At 49.6% G+C, this 20,933-nt stretch overlaps 1 protein-coding gene across 3 annotated transcripts in view; it reads right to left on the bottom strand.

Moving 5' to 3' along the window:
- The window catches only part of Rasgef1c (RasGEF domain family member 1C), a 61,740-nt gene that overhangs the window by 19,926 nt on the left and 20,881 nt on the right, over positions 1–20,933 (bottom strand). Inside the window, exons 1-4 of one of the 3 annotated variants that reach the window (XM_036197291.1) lie at positions 14,834–14,924; positions 2,587–2,769; positions 2,319–2,441; positions 1,056–1,193 (exon numbers count right to left, since the gene is read on the bottom strand). In XM_036197291.1, the coding sequence (XP_036053184.1) occupies positions 1,056–1,193; positions 2,319–2,441; positions 2,587–2,763 (438 nt within the window). In that variant the 5' untranslated portion in view covers positions 2,764–2,769; positions 14,834–14,924. Of the gene's footprint in view, positions 1–1,055; positions 1,194–2,318; positions 2,442–2,586; positions 2,770–14,641; positions 14,792–14,833; positions 14,925–20,933 lie in introns of those variants that run through there. The other 2 variants (XM_036197290.1, XM_036197292.1) reach the window with 2 other exon arrangements.

Genomic DNA, 20,933 nt, shown 5'->3' with positions numbered 1-20,933 from the left:
TGTCGCCAGAGCTCAGCCCAGCTCTGGGCATGCAGCATGTACCCCGTGAATGGGGTAAGGACAAACCTGCTCCACGTGGAGCTCAGATCGACAGCCTGCTTTGGATTATGCCCTGAGCCGGGGGCAGGGACAAGAGGTTCCTGCAGGGGCACCTTCTTCTACCCACAAGGGAAATCCATCATCTCTCCTTCAGAGACCCTATTTCATATATATATATATATATGCAAACTGCAAACATGCTTGTTTGTGTGTGTGTGTGTACACTTCAGTGCAGGCACCCTCAAAGGCCAGAACAGCACTTCAGTCCCCCGGAGCTTGAGTTACAGGTAAGTTGTGAGCTGCTTGGGGTAGATGCTGGGAACTGAACTCACATCCTTCGGCTCTTAAGCACTGAGTCCTGTCAGCCCCAGAGGCACTACTTCTAAAGGGAGAGATGCCATCGGCCAAGCTGGGTTATTGAGATACCTACATATCCCAAAAGTTTGGGCCACTGACCCAGAATAGCCCCCCTGAGTATGTTAGCCTATGGCAAATGTCACCCCTAGAGAAGACTCTACTCCTCATGAGCCAAGGAGCTATCCTGGGAGCTGGCAAAGCAGCAGTAGGTCATTGGGGGAACCTGCTCTCTCAGGAGCTCTTCTCCTGCCCCAATTACAGGTCCCTGGCCATGAACACTGACTGCCAGCTCTCTCTGCATGGCAAGCAGGGCAGAGGAGTACCTGTAGCACAGGTCCCTGGATGTGGGACTTTGCAGGTGCCTTCCTGGGTCAGAGAGCCCGGACACCAGTCCATCTGCGCCCATTGGTGGGTCTTATTCACCACCTAATACCATTGCCAGGACAGAAGGGAGAGGAAGAGATTGTGGGCCTAAACCGGGCCCTGGGTTCCCTTCCTGATAGGCAGGGCTTGGTTCCTCCATGGGCTCCGGAGGGCCCACCGAGGGGTTGTACTATGCCGTGTGGGGAGAGAGGAGCCCAGAGGAGCCTGGAGACGGGCTCAGGTCCTGGATAGGAAGATAGAGGGTGGAAGATAGATTTCCACCCTGCCCGGCCCACCTCGTCACACGGGGCGATGCGGCCCACCACGTCTGTTAGGTGTCCAATGGTGGACTCCTCCTCGAAGTCCCGTGGGAAGGTTTCAGTCCACTCGGCCAACAACTGGAGCAGTTTGGCACCAAACTTCCGGACTCGGGCCTGCAAGGCGAAGCAGAAGCAGCGGCCACTTGGCGGGGTAGTGAGGAGTTCTCAGGGCCCCACGAGCACCTCACTGAGCATGCTCTGCCTGTCTGAGTCATACCATGGGCCCCTGCAGTAAGGGTGGTAAGCCTCAGGCTATCTGTGTCTGCAACAGAGAGAGGACATCAGACTGGAGGGTAGGAGGGGAGGTGTCCACTTGGCCCTGCTCACACGGGGGACTGGAGTGAGGCAGACACACATGTTGAGGCCGGGTCCATCTCATTTCTGTGGCCTAGAGCATCCCTGGCTTCTCTCTTTCTGAGGGTCAGGGAATCTTAGTTTTCCCATGGGGCTCCCTCTCTTTTCCCCAGAGGCTCAGGGATGGAACCAGACAAGTGCCACTGGCCAATCAGGTCCTAGCGTTCAAATTCATCATCTTATTCTATCATGTGATGACTGGCACACAGATGAGCATGTGACCTATATTAGGCCAATGAAATCTCAACCTTTTACCTTTAAAGGCCTTTCCTCATGACGGAAAGGTTAGAAGGTCTCCCTGACAGAGGCGGCCACCTGCCACCGAGCAGGAGAATCTGCCTTAGTCCCAGATGAAATCAGGACAGAGCATCAGAGTATGGGAGCCCATGTCCTAGTGTTGGGACTTGTCGGTCCCCACAGAGAAGGCAGTTACATAAGTCAACCATGTCCTCTCCTTGAGTCAGGTGAAGCTGGGATTCTACCACAGTACCCAAAAGCCTGGCTGACATGGTGTAGAAAACCATAACTCACAGGCCAGAGAGAAGGGAAAAGGGTCTGAGGAGCCATAGCATGGAGAAGCCATCCTTCTCGTACAGAAATAGAATGCAACTGGACGGAAGGCCAGCAGAGGCATGGGGCCATCCCGGGGCACAGGTGGCAAGGCCCCTATAGACCAGGCTCTGGGGACCCAGGTCTGGCTTTAACATGCTCTCACTGGACTTTGGAAAATGGCACAGGTGTCCTGGGCCTCAGATAAGTCACAAACTTAATAGGTTCCTTTTCCAGAGGGTAGAGCAACCACGGCCTCCCACGAGGCTGACACTGGGAGTTCATGCCCCAGGATACAGAGGCACTCAGGGGCCCCTGGCCTGCCCACCCCCTCACCTTGTCCAGAACCGGCTTGTCCAGCTGCTGCTGCTCTATGCACAGGTGGCACACCCGAGCCAGGAGCTCCCGGGGCTCGATGAAGAGACGAGAGCTCAGCAGGAAGGTGAAGACATAGGCTTTCTGGGGAGGATACCGCACAAGCGCATCAGGGCACACGGAGTGTGTCGCCAGCCTGCCCCAACTCCCCAGGCATGCAGCCATTCCCCATCCCGTCAGCCGCCCCATGTTCTCTCCTGCCCGTCCCCCTGCCAGGAGGCTCACCTACCTCGGGGTAGTAATCGGCTGTGGGCACTAGGTGCTGAATCAGAGTGTCCAGAGAGGCTGAAGATGGAGCTCCGTCCAGGAGAGGCTGTCCAGCCTGCTCGCCTTCTGTGGATTCTGTGGGAGGCGGGCTGAGGCTGCCTGGGGTGACCATGTCGGAGGCACTCAGTGTCCGGGGCATGCCTGCCTGCAATGGCAAGAAACAGTTGGGGTAATCTGAGCTGGGTTCTAGGCTGGAGGACTCTGCCTCTCAGGGTCCGCTTCAGTTCAGTGAGCACATCATGTGAGGCGGCCTGTGTCCCTTACTCCACAGCCCAGAATCCACTCTCCATTTTCAATTCTTCCCTTAGGAACTCTCTTTTCTTCACGGTCCATTTCTCTAGAACCTTCTCTTTCTGGAAAACCCCTCCATAGACGCTGCTTCCCCCTCCAGTTCTCTCTCATCTTTATACTTCAGGCTGGCCTGTAACTCTCAGCAACCTTCCTGTTTCAGATTCGTCTGGTGCTGGCACTCCAGGGGTGAGCCTCCATGCCCACCCTTAATAGTCACCATATTCCCCCAGCTATCAGCCACAAAGAGTGGCTTAAGGATGACCCTGATCCAGACTGGGGGTTCAGGAATAACCCCAGATCTTCCTTGACTCTTTGAAGCTATTGTTCCTCTGAGGTCCTACTGATGGATTTGGGGGATGGATGTAAGCTTGGTATCCTTGAGCTCATCTTGTCATTATGAGGATCTGGGAAAGTAGGCACACTCTTTTTGGGGGGGGAGAGAGCTGGGAGTGAACCCTTGTGTATACTACCTAAGGGCTCTACACTGAGCTAACATCCCCAGCCCTTTTGCTACTTTTCATTTTGAGATAGGGTCTTCTAAGTTGCCCGAGCTGGCTTTGCATGGACTCTGTAGTCCAGGCAGGCCTTTGAGCTTATGGTCCCCTTGCCTTAGCTTACTGAGCAGCTGAGATCACAGGTCTGCACTACCATGTCTGACTGAAAGCAGACACATTCCAAGAACAGTGTTAGAGCCCCTGGATGCTCTTCCTGAGCCACGCAAAAGCAGACTTCCTGGTTATCTGCACCTGCTTAAGTTGGCGTTCTCGCCAGTGCAGTTAAAATCTCTGCCTCTGCAGCTGCCATTCCAGGCGCTTTGTGACATGGGTCCACTCGCCTGCCCAACCTGGCTTCTTCCCTTTCCCCTTCTGCTTCTGCCAACCACCACATGCTCTCCTCTCCAAACATGTCCTATTCTGTCCCCTGTATATGCTGTCCCTCCTGCAGGGTGGCTCCCACCCTCTTCAAACCTCTTCCCTTAATCCGCGTCTGAAACACCTCTGGGGCTATCATCCCTGCTTCCTCCCAGTGTCCCTCTACTCCAAGGCCAATGCCTGATCCCTGTTCCCTCGTGGACACCAGGGGACTTTCACTGTGAGTCCTGTTGTAGGTCTGGGGGCTTCTGTTGGCTGCTGGTGTAGAGAAAGGCCCTCTGTGGGCATTACAGTGTTCTCTCCATGCAGGCCTCCTCCCCACCAGTGCCAGAGAGTCTCTGTGGCTTGGCCAGCAGAGGGCTTTTGCATGTTTTTACAAGAAGTGTATGCTTGCTCCCAGAAGCTCTTCATCATATCCCTATATGCCAGTTTGTGGGTGTTGTACCAGCCCCTGCCTAGACAGTCAGGTCACCCTGCTTTCTCAAACACAGAATCTTATGGGATTACCCCAAGGAACTTCCCAGGACTTAGTATTCCCTGCTGCCCCCTGAACGACTCTGGGTTTTTCCTGCTTTTTCTGCCTGAGAGTAGAGACAGGAAGAGAGGAGGTCAGAGCATACTCAGGGATGAGAGGGAACCCTTCAGTGAGCTATCCCCAGTCTGTGGTGTCGGAGGTGATGGGACAGGGCTTGGTCGCCAGGCATGGTGGCGCACACCTTTGATCGCAGCACTCTGGAGGCAGAGGCAGGCGGATCTCTATGAGTTCTATGTCAGCCTGGTCTACAAAGCAAGTTTCAGGACAGCTGGGGCTCATACACAGAGAAGCCCTGTCTTGTAAAACCAAAAAAGGGGGTAGGGGGTTGGTCACTCCAGGTGGAGGCAGACCGGACAATCCTGACCTTGGTGACAGTCACAGATTTATTGTCACCTCCCTAGCAAGCCATAAGCACCCAATTTCCAGTTCCGAACCTGTGAATTTCACAAACCACCTCTTGTCCATGCATGTGGGGAAGCCACTGTAGATGAAGACATGCAGGAGTGGAGGTGGGGTCCCCTGAAGATTCTCAGTGGAGAGGGTGGCCATCTCTAGGGACAGCAGGTGCCAGCTCTGTCTCATGCCCCGGGCTCAGCACCTGGTTCCCATGAGCTTAAAAGGTCCCTCTCTCCTGTGTGATATCTGCTACCTCTTCACCCTGCAGCCTGTCCTGGACTCCGGTCCCATTTTCTCCAAGATGGGCTAGTGACAACATGAAGGTAATACTCAAAGTCTCCATGGGACAGGGCAGCAGTCTGCCACATGGTGGGAGGAACCATAGAGGGATGCTTCACAAGACAATCAGGGAAGCTCCCAGAATACCTCTGGGCCCGGCTTAGCATCCATCGGGCATTTGATGCTGGGTCTACGACAGTGGGTGGCTAGGTCCCCAAGTTCACTCTGAGAGCCGAAGGAGTATCCCATAGGGATGACTGGAGAGGGGACAGGCTGCACACAGGAGATTGGGAAAGTCACTGCATTGAGGCCTGAGCACAGGAATGAGCCCGTGGTCTACATGCCTAGACCAACGTAAGTGAAGGCTGGGATGATTATGGAAGGTGTGCTTAGGTGGCAGGGGTGAGGGGTTTGGTCCTGAGTGACAGAGTAGGGGATGAGGGAAAGAACAGGGTGATGGGGACATCACACATCCATGTGTGGAAACACAAGCCTTTCCAAGAAGCACATGGAAGCCCCAGACCCTGTCCCCATATGTCCTTTCCTGTAAGTATGACTGACTATTTTTTTTTTATTAGTTTCTTAACTATTGTCCTATAGCTTCAAGGTACTGTAACAGATACCTAAGATAGTCAATGTATCAAGATAAATGGTTTATTTCAGCTTACTGTTTTGAAGCTTCCTTTCTGGTCAGTATCCGACTGGCCTAATCACTTTGGGCTAGCAGAGACGCCACAATAGGGTTCTTAGCACACACAAAAAATCACTCGCCTCAAAGTTGGGAAGTGAAAGAAATGAAGAGGAAGAGCTCAGCTACCATAGTCCTCTTCAGGTGCATGACCCCAGTGACCTGAAGAGCTCTCACTGTGTTACACCTCTTAAAGGTCTGCCACCTTTCCACAGTACCATCCTGAGGACCAAGCTTTGATGCACAGGCCTCTGGAGGAACCTCAGGATCCAAACTAGAGTAAGACTGTGCATAAGTTACTGTATCACTGCTGTGATAAACACCCTAGAGTAAGACTGTGCATAAGTTACTGTATCACTGCTGTGATAAACACCCTAGAGCAAGACTGTGCATAAGTTACTGTATCACTGCTGTGATAAACACCCTAGAGTAAGACTGTGCATAAGTTACTATATCATTGCTGTGATAAACACCCTAGAGCAAGACTGTGCATAAGTTACTGTATCACTGCTGTGATAAACACCCTAGAGTAAGACTGTGCATAAGTTACTGTATCATTGCTGTGATAAAATAACCTGACAGACATGGCTTAAGGGAGGAAGGGCTTATTCTGTCTCAGTTCATCATGAACTCTGGTGGCAGGAGCTGGAGGCATCTGGCTTCATTGCATCCACAATGACAAAGCAGAGTTATAAGGGCTGGTGCTCAGCTTTCTCCTTTTTATACATACCATAACCAGAGCCCAGGAATGGTGCCAGTCACTTTTGGGGTTAGTCTTCCCACCTTAACCTAATTAAAATAATCCCTCACAGGCATGACTAGAGGCTAACCTAATCAAGATAATCCCTCATAAGAGGGAGTGGTCGGGAGCCACTAACCATCACAGACCATGGATTCGATGAGAATTATACAATAATCAGTGCTGGCGGGCATGTTGGAGCAACCCTTTGAACACTGCTGTGGGGGAAGGAGTACATGACAACGTCGGTGCTTTTGAATTGTACCAAGATTCGGTTTCACGAGCCAAGTGCTTTGGATCACATTGTCCTTTCATGCTAATAAAATCCTTGGCCATACATTTCATGAAACTAATCCCAAGGGAGGGGTTCTGGGAGAAACGTGTCTGCGTCAGCTGTAACCTGGCTCTTAACTGAAGTGGTCAAGCCAAGGCTTATACTGAAATGTCACAAGCCAACGCTGTGGCTTGGGCTGGCAAGGGTCCTCTTATTTTTCACATTAGCAGAAAAGCTGCCAGCCCGATACCCTCCTGGGGACTTTATTACTTCGTTTAGGTCGTCTCATTTTTGTCATGAACGCTGTTCAACTTCCCCACTTCCTGTTCTGCACTGAGATGACTGGGCCTGTGTATGTGTGTTTCCAGGAACTGTGTACTCCATCCATTTCCAGTTGAGCCATCCTTGCCTTCCGTCAGTGGCTCCCACTTGGTCCTGCTGCATGATCCTTTTAATGTGCTGCTAGGTTTGGTTTGATTGTGTTGTTATTGTTGTTGTTGAGGACTTTTGCATCGCTGTTCCTGGAAGAAATATTGTCCTCAAATTTTCTTTTATTGTGAGTTCAAGGCCAGCCTGGTCCTACAGAGCAAGATCCAGGAAAGGCACAAAGCTACACAGAGAAACCCTGTCTAGAAAAACAAACAAACAAAAAATTCTTTTATTGTAGGACCCCTACATCAGACCAAATACTTGCCCTACAGGATGATCTAGGGAGTGTTCCTCCCCTTCGATTACTGGTAAAAGTTTGAAAGGATTAGTGTTAGTTCTCCTTCATGTATTTAACAGTGAAGCCACCAAGTCTGGGCCTTGTCTCTGCTGGTAGCTTTTGATCACTGGCCCAATCTCCTAACTAGTCTCAGGGCTTTTTCAAATCTTCATTTTGTAATTCGGATGTCGTAACTTTTGTGCTTCTAGGAATTTCCATCTGCTTCATCTAGCTTATTCGATTTGTTGGCATACAATTGCTCATGGCATTCTGATACCTTTTCTATTTCTGCAGAACTGGCTCCATTCAGCTGTACTTCCTTCTCCTCAGGGCTTTTGGAAGCTTGGGGAAGAGGCTTCAGTCCCCAGCTTTCTCTCAGGTCCCGGAGCCAACCTGCTTTTGGGCAGGCATCTAGAGGCAGGTGTTTAGGGTCGCAGCCAACCTAGGGCAGCAAGGCTGCTACTTTGCTAGGCTGCTTCTTCAGCAACAAGGAACAACCTGTGTCCTTCGGGGATGAGGCACTCAACACAGGGCTGTTTCCAAGGGTCTGGGTGAAGAACTTGCTCCACCTAGCCCAGACAGGTTCTGACCTCCAGAGGTTTCCTTAAGAAACAAACTCTGTGCGCTCCCTGTCATTTAATCCTTAAAGCATCCTTTAATCCACCTGGCTTCATCCATAGGAGGCTGGTGACAGGGCTAGCTGGGAGGGGACCACTGGGCTGACTTACCTGGGGCTCCTGCTGACAGAGCCTGCTGCTTCCACACTCCTAGAAGCAGTGGTTTTGAAGAGCTTGGGACACCTGCAGGAAATCTATTATTGCAAATGGGGAGCACCAAGCCCCACTGCAGGCTGGCCGCTGAAAAACAGAGCTTTCCAAAGAGGGCAAAGCTGGTGTCTCCCCTGCTCCATTCCCCACCCTCAGCCTTGTCAACAACCATTTCCTAGACTTTACTTTGAAGAGAGGCACTGGGTCAAAGGACACCAGCTCTTGAAGAGCTGTCCCACTTAAATGATCCCTGAAACCACAGCAAAGGGCTACTGTTTCTACGTCCCAGTCGTCATGCTTCTGAAATTTTGGGTTGAGACAGGGTGTCCCTCTATGTAGCACTAGCTGTCCTTGAACTTGATATGTAGACCAGGTTGGACTTGAACTCACAGACATCTGCCTGCCTCTGTTTCCTAAGTGCTGAGATTAAAGGCACTCACCCACCAATGCTTGGCTCCAATCACTGTGCTGCTATTGTTGTTGTTGTTGTTATTATTATTATTAATTTATATGTCTGAGTGTTTACCTGCAAGTATGTATGTGCACCATGTATGTGCCTGGTGCCCATGGAAGTCAGAGAGTGTGTCAGATCTCCCAGAACTGGATTTTCAGACGAAAACCCAGGGAGCGCCTTCAAGCACTGAGCCATCTCTCCAGCCCCCCCTCCAACCCCCACCCCAAACCCTACTACCACTACCTCACCCCACAATGCTTCTTTGCTTCCAGAAGTCACTTTTGCAATGGTTGGCACCGAAGTCAGGAAGACTAGAGGCAGGGTTGGGGTGAAAGAGTCCTGCTGAGCTAGTGGCCCAGGTTATGCAATTAGAGTAACTCCTGAGTCCTGTTTGGAGGAGACCATGGAGAAGTATCCTTTGGTATTTCCCCTTCATTAGTAAAAAATTAAAAAAGAAGACTCCATAAGCATACCCAGAAGTTAAATAATAACAACAATTATTATTACTATCATTGTTATAAAATGAACATCTGCAACCTACTTCCTAAGCTAATAAAATGAGCGTTACTGGTACTACAATGTATCATGCCCTTCCCTCCGTCAATCCCACTATTCACCCTAACTTTTGGTGGATAAGCAGCTTGACTTTTGTGCTAAAAGTGTCCTTGTTTTTATTTATAGTTTTCCCTCATATATCTATCACTAAGCAATATGCAGCAATATATTGCTTAATTGTTGGAGATTTAGGAAGTGAGTTTATTAATGACTGAGAAATGCATCGTTAGGTGATTTCATCGTTGTGTGAACACTGGTACGTGCTTATACAAATCTAGACCAGTGGGTGCAGCCTATTGCATACCAAGGACGTGTGTGCGTGCATGTGTGCGTGTGTGTGCGTGTGTGTGTGTGTGTGTGTGTGTGTGTGTGTGTGTGTACATATATGTACATATGTCATTGCTCCCAGGGCTATGGGGAACCAAAAAATATGAGAGTAAATCAAAGACAAGAGAAAGTGATTTAATCAAGAAAAGTGACAAACACATATGTATGAAGTTGTGCCCATGTGACATGGTATACTTATTATCAATGGTGATGGTTGGTATTGTCAACTTGATGAATTTTCAAACCATCTAGGAGATGGGCCTCTAAGCATGCCTGTGTGTGTGTGGGGGGGTATCTTGATCATATTAATTGAGGTAGGGGATCTTTCCACTGTGGGTGCCACCATACCTTGAATGGGATCCTGGAGTATATAAATGGGAGAGGGAATGAATGGCAGCAGGCATTCATTGCTCCCTATTGACTACGTGTGCAATGTGATCCGCTGATTCAAGCTCTGCTGCCTTGATTTACCTGCCGTGAGGGGCTGCACCTTGAACTTAGGTCCAGAATAAGCCCTTTCTCCCTGATTGCTGATCCTGTCTGGGCATTTTATCACAAAGTTAAAAACAAAAAACAACAAACAAACAAACAAAAAACCCACCAACAAAGAGAAAAAAAAAAAAAACCCAAGATATCAACCATTTTCATTACCAAGTTCATTATCATTAACAAGCTCTGTGGTTTAAATTTAAGACTGCCCCTTCCAGGCTTGGCGTTTAAAAAGTTGGCTCCCAGCCAGCGCTGCTATTTTGGGAGATTGTCAAACCTTTGAGAAGTGGAGTCTAGCTGGAGAAAGCGTAATAGAGCACAAAGGATAGTCTCAGAAGGTTGTGGCCACCAGGGACTCTAATCTGGATTCTCTGCTCCCTGTTCTGGTCACCATGTAAGGTCACAAGCTCCTATCACCATGGCCAGGAGCCATGCTGTCATGCCATGAGAGACTAAAATATCCTGATGCTCTGAGTCAAGACAAATCTTTCTTCCCTTAGGCCGTTTCCGTCAGGCACTTTGTCATAGCAACCAGAAAAGTGACTAATATGGGAACCTGGCGCCAAGAAGCGGAGCTGTTGCTATGACAAACCTGACCATGTGGTCCATCGGCCTTTGCAAATGGCTTAGGGGAGGAATGTGGACGAGCTTAGAGACGTGGGGTAGAGAAGTCCTAGAGAGCTAAATGGGCCATTTGGGTAGACATTTAGATTAAAATGCAGGCAGTAAAGACGATGCTCATGAGGGTTCAGACAGGAATAGTGACTCCATCAGCAATCAAATAGAGGCCATTTCTGTTATATTCAAAGAATTTGCCACTCTGTCAGCATCTGGAAAATGTGGGTGACGCTTAAGTCTAAAGCAATGGATCAAATGGTTTGGTTGAAGATATTTCAAGACAGTATCACATCCTGGCTACAGCATGGTTATTACTTGCTGCTTTTAGCTAGATATGCAGAGATAATTTCGCAAAAAGTACAGCAAAAAGATGTGAAAAACGTGCAGCTTGGCAAAGAAAAGAATGCATTTTAAAGCTGCAGACAGGTGGGTCAAAGAGAAACCATGCAATTTGTACTTGGACAACAGGAAAGATGCTTTGCTGAGGCAAGACCCTTCCCACTGAATACCTCAGCCTGTGAAAATACAAACAGTTGGAAAGACTTCCCTTTGGAAAGAGAGTGTTTGGGGAATGGAAACTCTAGGGTACCTTGCTTAAACAAGAGAAGTATTTTCCCTGGTTCAACTGTGTAGGCATTTGCAACCTACTGCAACCAAGACCAGGCAGAGCCCTGAGCTGGCAGCAAAGCTTAGTATAATTCATGTGGTGCCAATTTTGCAGGCAAGTCCAAGTGGCAGAGTTGTGAATCAGAGATGCAGAAAGAAAGCCTGTGAAATCAGGCCATGTGTAGCAGGGTCAGATCCCCTGCATGGAAATCTGAATGAACTGTACATGATGCTTTGAAGAGAAGCCTGAGTTGTAAGGAACCTCCAGGATTTTGGAGATTCGAGGGGCATGGAATATATCGGGGTGGAGCCTGTCCAAGAGCAAAGCTGTGTGCTGAAGGCAGCAAGGCTATGGGTACAGAGACACACAAGCCTGTCGACCTCAGATGGTGCCACCATGAGCCCCTAAACCTTTTCTGCTCAGATGGGAGTCACACTGCCATGCCTTCTCAGTCATGGTGGACCGTAGCTTCTGGAAGAGTGAGCCAGAATAGGTCCAACTTCCCTTCAGTTGCTTCTGTCACAGAAATGTGAAAAGTAACTAATACTTCAAAGGTTATGCATACATACATAACCGTACACATGATGCTGTCTACATGGTAATTTTGCCACCAGCACCACCACAAATATGCAAGCAATGCACTATGACATCATGGGGTGATAATCTTCTGTCGCATATACAGTCCATTACTGGCCAAAAAGTTATACAGCACTTCACTGTACTTTCAAGGCAAAGGACAATTAAAGTGGCTTGCCTTCTCTGGATAGATGCTACATGTGGATCAGTCTCCAGGTTCTGGTCTCACCTCTGCGTCTTCCATAGTAGCCAGAGATGTTGTGTCAGCAAGAGTCTGGGTGGGGGTGGGGGGCTCAGCACGCTGGGAGTCTCACAGGGCTGAGTTGTGGACTACATCTTGGACATGTGGCTGAAATAGTCAGAGGGAGGGGGCTGCCCTGTATTCTCTGCTCCTAAGACTGCAGTGACCTGTCTCCAGAACTTAAGGGAGAAACTGACAACTTCTGTGAGTGACATGGAGGTCCTCAGCAGAGCAGGATGGGAGAAACTCTCATCAGCATCTGGTGAATATGCTTAGGTTGTCAACAGTATTTGTTTCATATTCACCAGATGCTGATAATAATAATAATAATAATAATAATAATAATAATAATAATATCTTAAGTTATAAAACTGCTTTAAACCTAAGAAATACAACATGAGCCACTAGATCAGAGCACAGTGGGAGGAAATGCAACTACCTATTATCCCCAAGGATCTCTGTCCAGTAATTCATACACAGCTCAGGAACCCACCCATAAAAACAGGCATCTCCACATAACTGCTTCCTACAAGTGCTTCAGACCATCTTCCTCGCCCTGCAAACAATCTCATACATATTCATAGCATCTTTATTTACAGTGCAACACGATGTGGTGATATGCAGGAACTGTATCAGTAAGACAGACAACAGAAAACTAAGAAACGGCGCTCGCCGGCAAACTGGGACAGCCCGGGAAGGTCGTGGGCTTTGAAGAAAAGTGGGAAGGAAGAACATTTCTTAAAATAGTGACAACTTCCCTACCAGCATGCCTCTTTCCCCATTTTGTCCCCACTCCCACAGCCGGCCCACACTCGGAGCCCTGGGGGAGGGGTGGTAACAGAGAGCAGAGAAATACGAGACCCTTCTTTGGGCCTTTGAGCTTTGCTCACCCAGGGAGATGGAGGGAAGGTTCCTCCACTACAGTTAACAACAGTGGCTTTCTGTATACTGATAATTCACCATGGCAGAAGATTTTAGGTGCTCTTAACATTAAAAAAATATGTATCAATATGTGAATTTGTGTATCTATATAAGATGATGGATATGTGAATTTGTTTATAGTAATAACTCTAATATATATATGTATATATATATATATATATACATATATATATATGTATATATATATCAGCACATTACATTACAAACATCAAAAATAGCATGCAGAGTAGAAAGAAGTTCTCTTGCTTGAGGGAGAGGACATTACAGGAATAAGGTAGCAAGTGGGAGAGAGAGGGGGGCTTTCCCTCGGCCTGGGTCCCTCTGCAGCTTTGGGGAGGCAAACATTGGCCACACAGGTGAGTGGAAGCAGATTCCATGGGAAAGGTGGGGACAGGAGGAGAGTAAGAAATGGCTGTCGGTCTCCCTGCTGGCACCTCACCCCACCCTATCATCCAGCACTCTGGAGGATGCTGTCTCCTGGAGGGGACCTCTCAGTTCACACCATGCAAACCTGTCCTGTGGGTGCCTCAGCGTGACTTCACCAGGGTTATTTCTCTACAGCCTCTAGCATCTACTGAGGCTGTTTTTGTTTATTGGTTTCTTCTCTGTCTCCCCCATAAGGCTGTGAGCCCTGGGACAAGGTCTCTCATATATATATATAGCCATGGTCCCAGTGCCTAGAAAGTACGGGGTACCTGCCTGAAATGAAAAATGAGTCAGGGAATGGATGACTATTAGTTGTGTTTTTATTTGACTACCGACTTGCCGTGTGGCTTGGACAGACTGCTTCTCTGCTTTTGGTCTCATTTCCCTCCCTGAACTATAGGAATGGGAAGTTAACTCTGGCCTAGTACTGGTCTGCTGAGAAGTCTGAACATTACAGGAAGTCATTAGTTGCCTGGATTCCTGTTCACAGGCCCCATCTTCCCTCTTGAAAATCAAGATGATATCCAGTTGTCTCTAGCTCCCAACTCTCCTCTTCTTCCTAAACCATGGGATTAGTATCTAGCCTTGAGTTCTTTCCTTTTTTTTTGGTTTTCCGAGACAGGGTTTCTCTGTGTAGCTTTGTGCCTTTCCTGGAACTCACTTGGTAGACCAGGCTGGCCTCGAACTCACAGAGATCTTCCTGCCTCTGCCTCCCGAGTGCTGGGATTAAAGGCGTGTGCCACCACCGCTCGGCATTAGCCCTGAGTTCTTAAGCACCAGGGTTCAGATCTATGTGGGCCAGGAAGGAAGCTCAGGGGAAGGGCATTTGTGCCATAGTGCCCGTGTGGAGGTCAGAGGACAGCCTGAGAGAGTTAGCTCTCCCTTCCACCACACAGACCGCACAAACTGAACATAGGTCACTGGGCTTGGTGAGAGAAGTCTTTACCCACTGAGCGATCTCACTGACCTGTGTTGTCCATAGTTAAAATATGACTGTTGACTGTCATCAAGATAGCTCAGTGAGTAAAGGCACGTGCTACCAACCCTGATGGCCTGAGCCATGTGCCAGGCTCCTCAGCTTTTCGTCACTACAATAAATACCAGAGACCATCAATGTATAAAGAAAAAAGGCTTATTTTGCCTCAAGGTTTCAAAGGTTCAGTCTGTGACTGGGCAAACTGTCTATATCTAACCTGTAGTGAGGATAGTCTGTCCAGGGGAGCAAAACTGCTCACCTCACAGTGTCTGTGATGGTTGATATTGTCGATTTGACAGGATCCAGAAGACAGGCCCCTGGGTACATCCACAGGCGATTTGGCAGATTATGCTAGTGTCTGGGCATGCCTGTGAGGAATTATCTATATGGCATTAATTGAGGTGGGAAGACCCAGCCTAAACATCAGACGAAAAGGAAAAGAGGAGCTGACCACAGCATTTTCTGGTTTCTGACTCCTGACTTCAGGTACGATGTGACCATCTGCCTCAAGCTCCTGACGTCAGGGCTTCCTTCCATGATGGACTGTACCCAGGAACTGAGCAAAAAAAAAAAAAAATTATTGAACAGCCTGTATCTCCTGAGGGCAGCACTCTCCACACTTGCAGGGTAATTCCATTTAAACTTCGTTTGTAAAAAGTTGTTGTTTTGAAACTAGCTTCCTAGTTAAAGGGTTTCTATAAGGCTCTTAATGTCTCTCTAGTTTTGGCCAACACACCCACTACTCCCTCCTCCACCCCATTCTCATTTACTCCTTCAACTCCCAGTATCCCCCCCTTTGAATACACATTCATTCTATTGGCTCTGCTCCTCTGCACGAACCCTAACACATACAGAAAGTGATTTTTACAAGGGTCCACGATCGTGCGGGCGACATTGAGAGACCTGGTAGAGGTGGAAAGCAGCAGTAAGGGTGTAGATGGGGTTCCCCTTCAAGCCTCAGTTCCTGCCGCCATGCACAATGAAGATGAAAAGCCTGTGTAGGCGTGGCTCGGAGCACACATGCCCCCCTCAGTACCACCTGTACATCTTACGATCTGCCCCGGCCTTCCTGCTGGCTTAGAGGGGCCTGCCCCGTAGGCCATCTATCTAACATTATATGTTTCCCCTAGCTTCTCTCTTGTGTCCATGTGGGATGAAGTCCCGCCATCCTTACCCTCAGGAATAAAATATACAACCGCTGCTCAGAGCTTGTACTCATTCCCACCTCAGGGCTTGCTGTCCTCTCATTGGACACATTGGACACACTCTTCCAGGTCTTCCCCATGGCTGCTCCTCCTCCTGCCTAAGAGGCTTTCCCTCGACTGATGGTCTACATGGTACTTGCTGCCTAAGTCCCTCTCTACCCTGGACCACATAAGTCATCTCATAGTAAGTATTAAATTGCAACGTGAGTTCTAGAAGGTTCAAGCTATACTGAAGCCACAGCACCTTCGACATGTGGTTGGTTCCTGGGGCCCCCAGCCCGGATATCCTCTGTGCCCAAACAGCTGCTAATTAGCCTATCCTTGTTTGCTTGCTTATGGTTGCCCTCCCAGCAGGCTGAGCAGATGCTGCCAATGCTTGCCAGATACATGGATGAATGAGTGAACGCACGACACCACTGGAGGAGACTGGAGGAACAGATGGAGGAGGCTGGGTGGCAGGGCATGGAGGAGAAAGCTCCAGATATGGCTGGCTGGAGGCCAGGGGTGACAGCAGCGACCTGGCCACTTCTGCAGGGCTGACCAGCTGGGTGGCAGCTGGGACGGTGGGGAAGCAGCATGGTTGGTGAGGCGAAAACAAGTCCCTTATTTATTGTGGGGAATGAATGTCAGGCTGTGCCAAAATCCTCTTTGCCACCAAGATCTGCGCAGTGACAAATGCCCAGGGACCCTGTGTCTTTGAACTGCCCTCACCCCAGCTGAGAGACGCCGTCTTCTAGGACTGCCCACCCTGCCTAGGCCTGATCACCTGTCTCTGCTGCAACCCTCCTAAATCAGCCACGGTGCCTTCTTCACCCAGTTCACCTTCTGTGGGGAACCTCTGCCCAAAGCCAGTCCTCTGGCGGCATTTTCTTCACCCTCTGTGCTCTATTGGGACCCCAGACGGCCACTTGCCCTGCCTCCCTGGCCTTGCCATTTGATGCCTGAAGATTCTCTGTGCTGCCAAAGGGCTTCACCAGCCAGCCAGGCCACATCCCTCTCCTGACCCCAGTCCTCAGGGTCTGGTCCTAGTATAGTGACCCTTCCCTGTGGATCTGCCCCTCAGGATGGGCTCCTTGGCTTGTTATCCCAAGTCCCTTTTCTTCCTCTCTCCCTCCTCCCCTCCCTCCCTCCATCCTTCTTCCCTCCCTTCCTTCCTGATGGGAATGTCATTCTGTATGCTGTGAATATGTTGCTCTGATTGGTTAATAAATAAAATGCTGATTGACCAAGTAGCCAGGCAGGAAGTATAGTATAGGCGGGATAAGCAGAGTGGAGAATTCTGGGAACAGGAAGGCTGAGTCAGGAGTCGCCAGCCAGACACAGAAGAAACAAGATGTAAAGGCAGAATTGAAAAAAGGTACCAAGCCACGTGACTAAACATAAATAAGAAGTATGGGTTAGTTTAAATGTAAGAGCTAGCTAGTGGTAGGCCTGAGCTAATGGCCAAGCAGTTTAAATTAATATAAGCCTCTGTGTGTTTACTTAGGTCCGAGCGTCTGCAGGACTGGTGGGTGAAAGAGATTTGTCCTGACCATGGACCTTCAGCTACACCTTCCTTTTCCTTTCTTTTGTGTGTGTGTGTGTGTGTGTGTGTGTGTGTGTGTGCGCGCGCGCGCGCTTGTGTGCACACACACATGTGGAGGCCAGAGGTCAACATCAGGGGGTCTTCCTCAATTTCTTTCCACCTTATTTTTGAGACAAGGTCTCTTACTGAGCCTGAAGCCCATTGATTAGCTAGACTGGCAACCAACAAGCCCAGGAATCCTTCCCAGTGCTGAGATTATAGGCATGGGCCATCTCATCTGGCTTATTTATGTGGCTGGGGAATTCAATCATAATGCCTATGTAGCATACTTTACCAGGCCTGGGCTGCCCACTCTGCCTCATTGGCTTTGTTAGATGGGGAGCTGGCTCATCCTGTCTGAAGCATCCTTGTCCTGCCAGGGCCTGGATAGGAGGAATACTGCTGAGTTGCTCCATTGTGTTCTAGGGTATGCGGATCACTGTGTGACATAGGCCATTGTTCCCCATAACAGACCCTTGTCCTAGTTAGGGCTACTATTGCTATGATGAAACATCATGACCAAAAGCCACTCGGGGAGGAAAGAGTTCATTTGGCTTATGCTTTCACATCATAGTCCACCATTAAATGAAGTCAGGATGGGAACTCAAGCAGGGCAGGAAACTGGAGGCAGGGGCTGGTGCAGAGGCCATGGAGGGGTGCTGCTTACTGGCTTGCTCCTTGTGGCTTGCTCAGCCTGCTTTCTTATAGAACCCAGGACCACCAGCCCAAGGATGACCCCACCCACAATGGGCTGGGTCCTCCCATATCAATTACTAATTAAGAAAACGCCCTACAGGCTTGCCCACAGCCCATTCTTATGGAGGTGTTTTCTTAACTGGGGTTCTCTCCTCTCAGGTGACTCTAGCCTGTGTCAAATTGACATAAAACTAGCCAGCACGGACTCCTATAGCTTTCCCCTAGTCCCAGCATAGGATCCTTCTGGGAAGCAAGACCCTAATAGCACATAAGATGCCGAGAACCATTTTCAGAGGTGAGATTTCTGAGCCAGTTTCTGAGCCACGAGAGCCTGGGATGCTCAGTTCCTCTGGTGAACACACACACACACACACACACACACACACACGAAAAAAAGACTTGAGATGGAATACGTAAGGATGAGGGAGTGAACTGCAAAAGCAAACTTGACCTGCTCACACTGGGGGTGCAGGTGTGGCTAGAGCAGTGGCTTGTGTTTGGACTTTTGGTTTTGGTTTTCCGAGACAGGGTTTCTCTGTGTAGCATTGGAGCCTGTCCTGGAACTCACTCTGTAGACCAGGCTGGCCTTGAACTCACAGAGATCCGCCTGGCTCTGCCTCCCGAGTGCTGGGATTAAAGGCGTGCGCCACCACCGCCCGGCCCTGTGTTTGAACTCTTAAGACTTGTGGGAAGGGAATGTCAACAATGACCACAGTCCTTCCTCCTTACAACTTTGGAACCCCAACAAAACTAGAAGAGGACCAGGGACCCTGCCTTTGACAGTCAGCTGAGCCACCCCAGAGCCTGCCTGGCGATGTGTGTGCAGTGTTTACTGCCCTTGCTGTGTCCATTCTGGCTGAGGGTGTCACCGCATGGGGACAGGCACCCTGGAGAGATGCTGCCCACCCACCCCCCTCCTCCAGAGTTTAGGGCAAAAAATAGCCAGTTCCATCTCCAAGCGTCTGTGTGAGTCACCCACACCTCCTGACAAACACCTCTCGGGCTCTTTCCAGAACGGGGAGCATCAGGCAAAAATAAACACTTCACTTTTCCTCTGCAGGCTGCAGGAATTATGTCTAAGAGTGGGCTTGAGAGACACGCTTTGGATGCAGCCCCAAAGACCTACTTCAGGGATAGGGTTGGAGTGGGAGCTCTGGGGGAGGGGTGAGGGCGGTGTCTTCCCACAGCCCCCTCTACTTCCCAGGTGGGTCTCAGGCTATAAGCTTTTAAAGTGGGGTCAGGAGCCAAAGACAGTCAGTGTTCCATCGGTGGGGTCCTGCTCCACTCATGTCTCCCAAAGGTGGACCAAGGAGGGTCAGGAGGACAAGTTCTGTGATGAGAGGGAAAAGCCGCCACTGATGCCTCAAGCCTGACCCAGGAATTCAGGACCGCACATGCTCATCAGCTAGCTGGCTGGTCACTGCAGCCTGATATCATCTCTCAGGTGCCACCTCTGGGAAGCATCTCTAGGCCTGCTGTCCTTCCATCTCTGTTCCATGGCCCTGGCCCCCACTGAGCTCAGAATTCAGGCCCTGGCTGAGCCTCTCTGTGTCCTGGTGTCCATGAGGTGGCTCCAGCAGTGGGGTGTATGTTGTGGAACAGAGGTGCAGGGATCCCGTGCAGTTCAGACCCTGAGGCGACAGCAGCTGTCTCTTCCAGATGGAGTCTGCATCAGACTCCATTCAGGCTCTCCCACAGAGCCACAATGCCTAGGCATGAAGGTGCAGCCATCTTACAGGCCTCTTGGCCAGCAAAGAGCTAGGTCCCCACCCTCATTTTCTCAAGAGTCCCTGCCTAGGGTAGCACCCCAAGCTGGAGCCCACTCAGTACTTCCCTCATGCATCCACCTACCTACAGTGGTGCCCTCTCCACTTCCAGCTCTCCCTCTTGTTCACACTGTTCACTTCCAGCTCTTCTCTATGTACCCTCTCTCCATACCTTTGTGCCTCTCTTCCTAGACTGTCCTTTCCTGCCAGCAGGCCTGGCAGAGGCCGTTCAGGTTCAACTCACGTTCTTTCCTCCAGGAAGCCTGTCTCAGCTCCCATCCTAGAGGCCATGGCTCCTTTTCTGGGCTGTGTAGTCTTTGAGTACCTTTGTCTTGTTTGTTTGTTTGTTTGTTTGGTCTTTCAAGACAGGGTTTCTTTATGTAGCCCTGGCTGTCCTGGTACTCGCTTTATAGACTAGACTGGCTTGAACTCTGAGAGATCTGCCTGCCTCTGTCTCTCAAGTGCTGGGATTAAAGACGTGCACTGCCACCACCATCTGGCTACCTTTGTCTTTTGACACGCCCTGCTACTACTCCCTGGCTAACTCCCAGCCTGTTCTCTTACCCTTGAGTCCCCTGAACCAGTCCTGATAGGGACTTGCCAAGTGCATACTGATGGTAACACCAGATAAATGACTGAGGCTAATGTACTGAGTTTCACGATGTCCTTTTTTCTATCAATGTGCTGGCATTATTTACCCACTGGTGGCTTTCATGATAGTGTGTCTGCTTTCCCTGGCAAGCTAGGGAGACTGGCCAAATCAAGACATTTGTTGCCGGACGGTGGTGGGGCATGCCTTTAATCCCAGGACTGGGGAGGCAGAGGCAGGCAGATCTCTGTGAGTTCAAGGCCAGCCTGGACTATAGAGTGAGTTCCAGGAAAGGAAAAAAAAAAAAAAAAAGCTACAGAAAAAAAAAAAGACATTCGTGCCTGGTAATGTCCATTGGCACGAGTGAGTGGTCTGCCTGTAGCCTGGGGAAGCCACCACAGCACTGTCCCCCCACCTGCTCACCCCTGCTGCACCCAGACTGCTGGCCTTCATCTTATGACATCTTCTGTGGCTATCCCAAGTCTGGTCAGGAAGGGACTGAGGCAAATGTTCTGCTGCTTCCTGAGGACACATCAGCAATCAGATTCTCACAATGACCTCAGATGTTCAGGAAGAAGTGACCACACAGACATCACTCCTCGGGACCGTTTCCTTTCAGCCAGAGATGTCTGCCAAGGGTACAGAAAATCTTAGGTAATGAAGAATTAATAATCAAAACAATTTACATTTCTCCTCTAAGTCTGGAAATTTTGGGGAATGGGTTAAAACTT

The sequence above is a fragment of the Onychomys torridus genome, chromosome 8, assembly GCF_903995425.1.
Source record: "Onychomys torridus chromosome 8, mOncTor1.1, whole genome shotgun sequence".
Classification (NCBI taxonomy): domain Eukaryota; kingdom Metazoa; phylum Chordata; class Mammalia; order Rodentia; family Cricetidae; genus Onychomys; species Onychomys torridus.
Note: the sequence above shows the minus strand (reverse complement) of the source record. Positions and strands in the feature narration are given on the sequence as shown.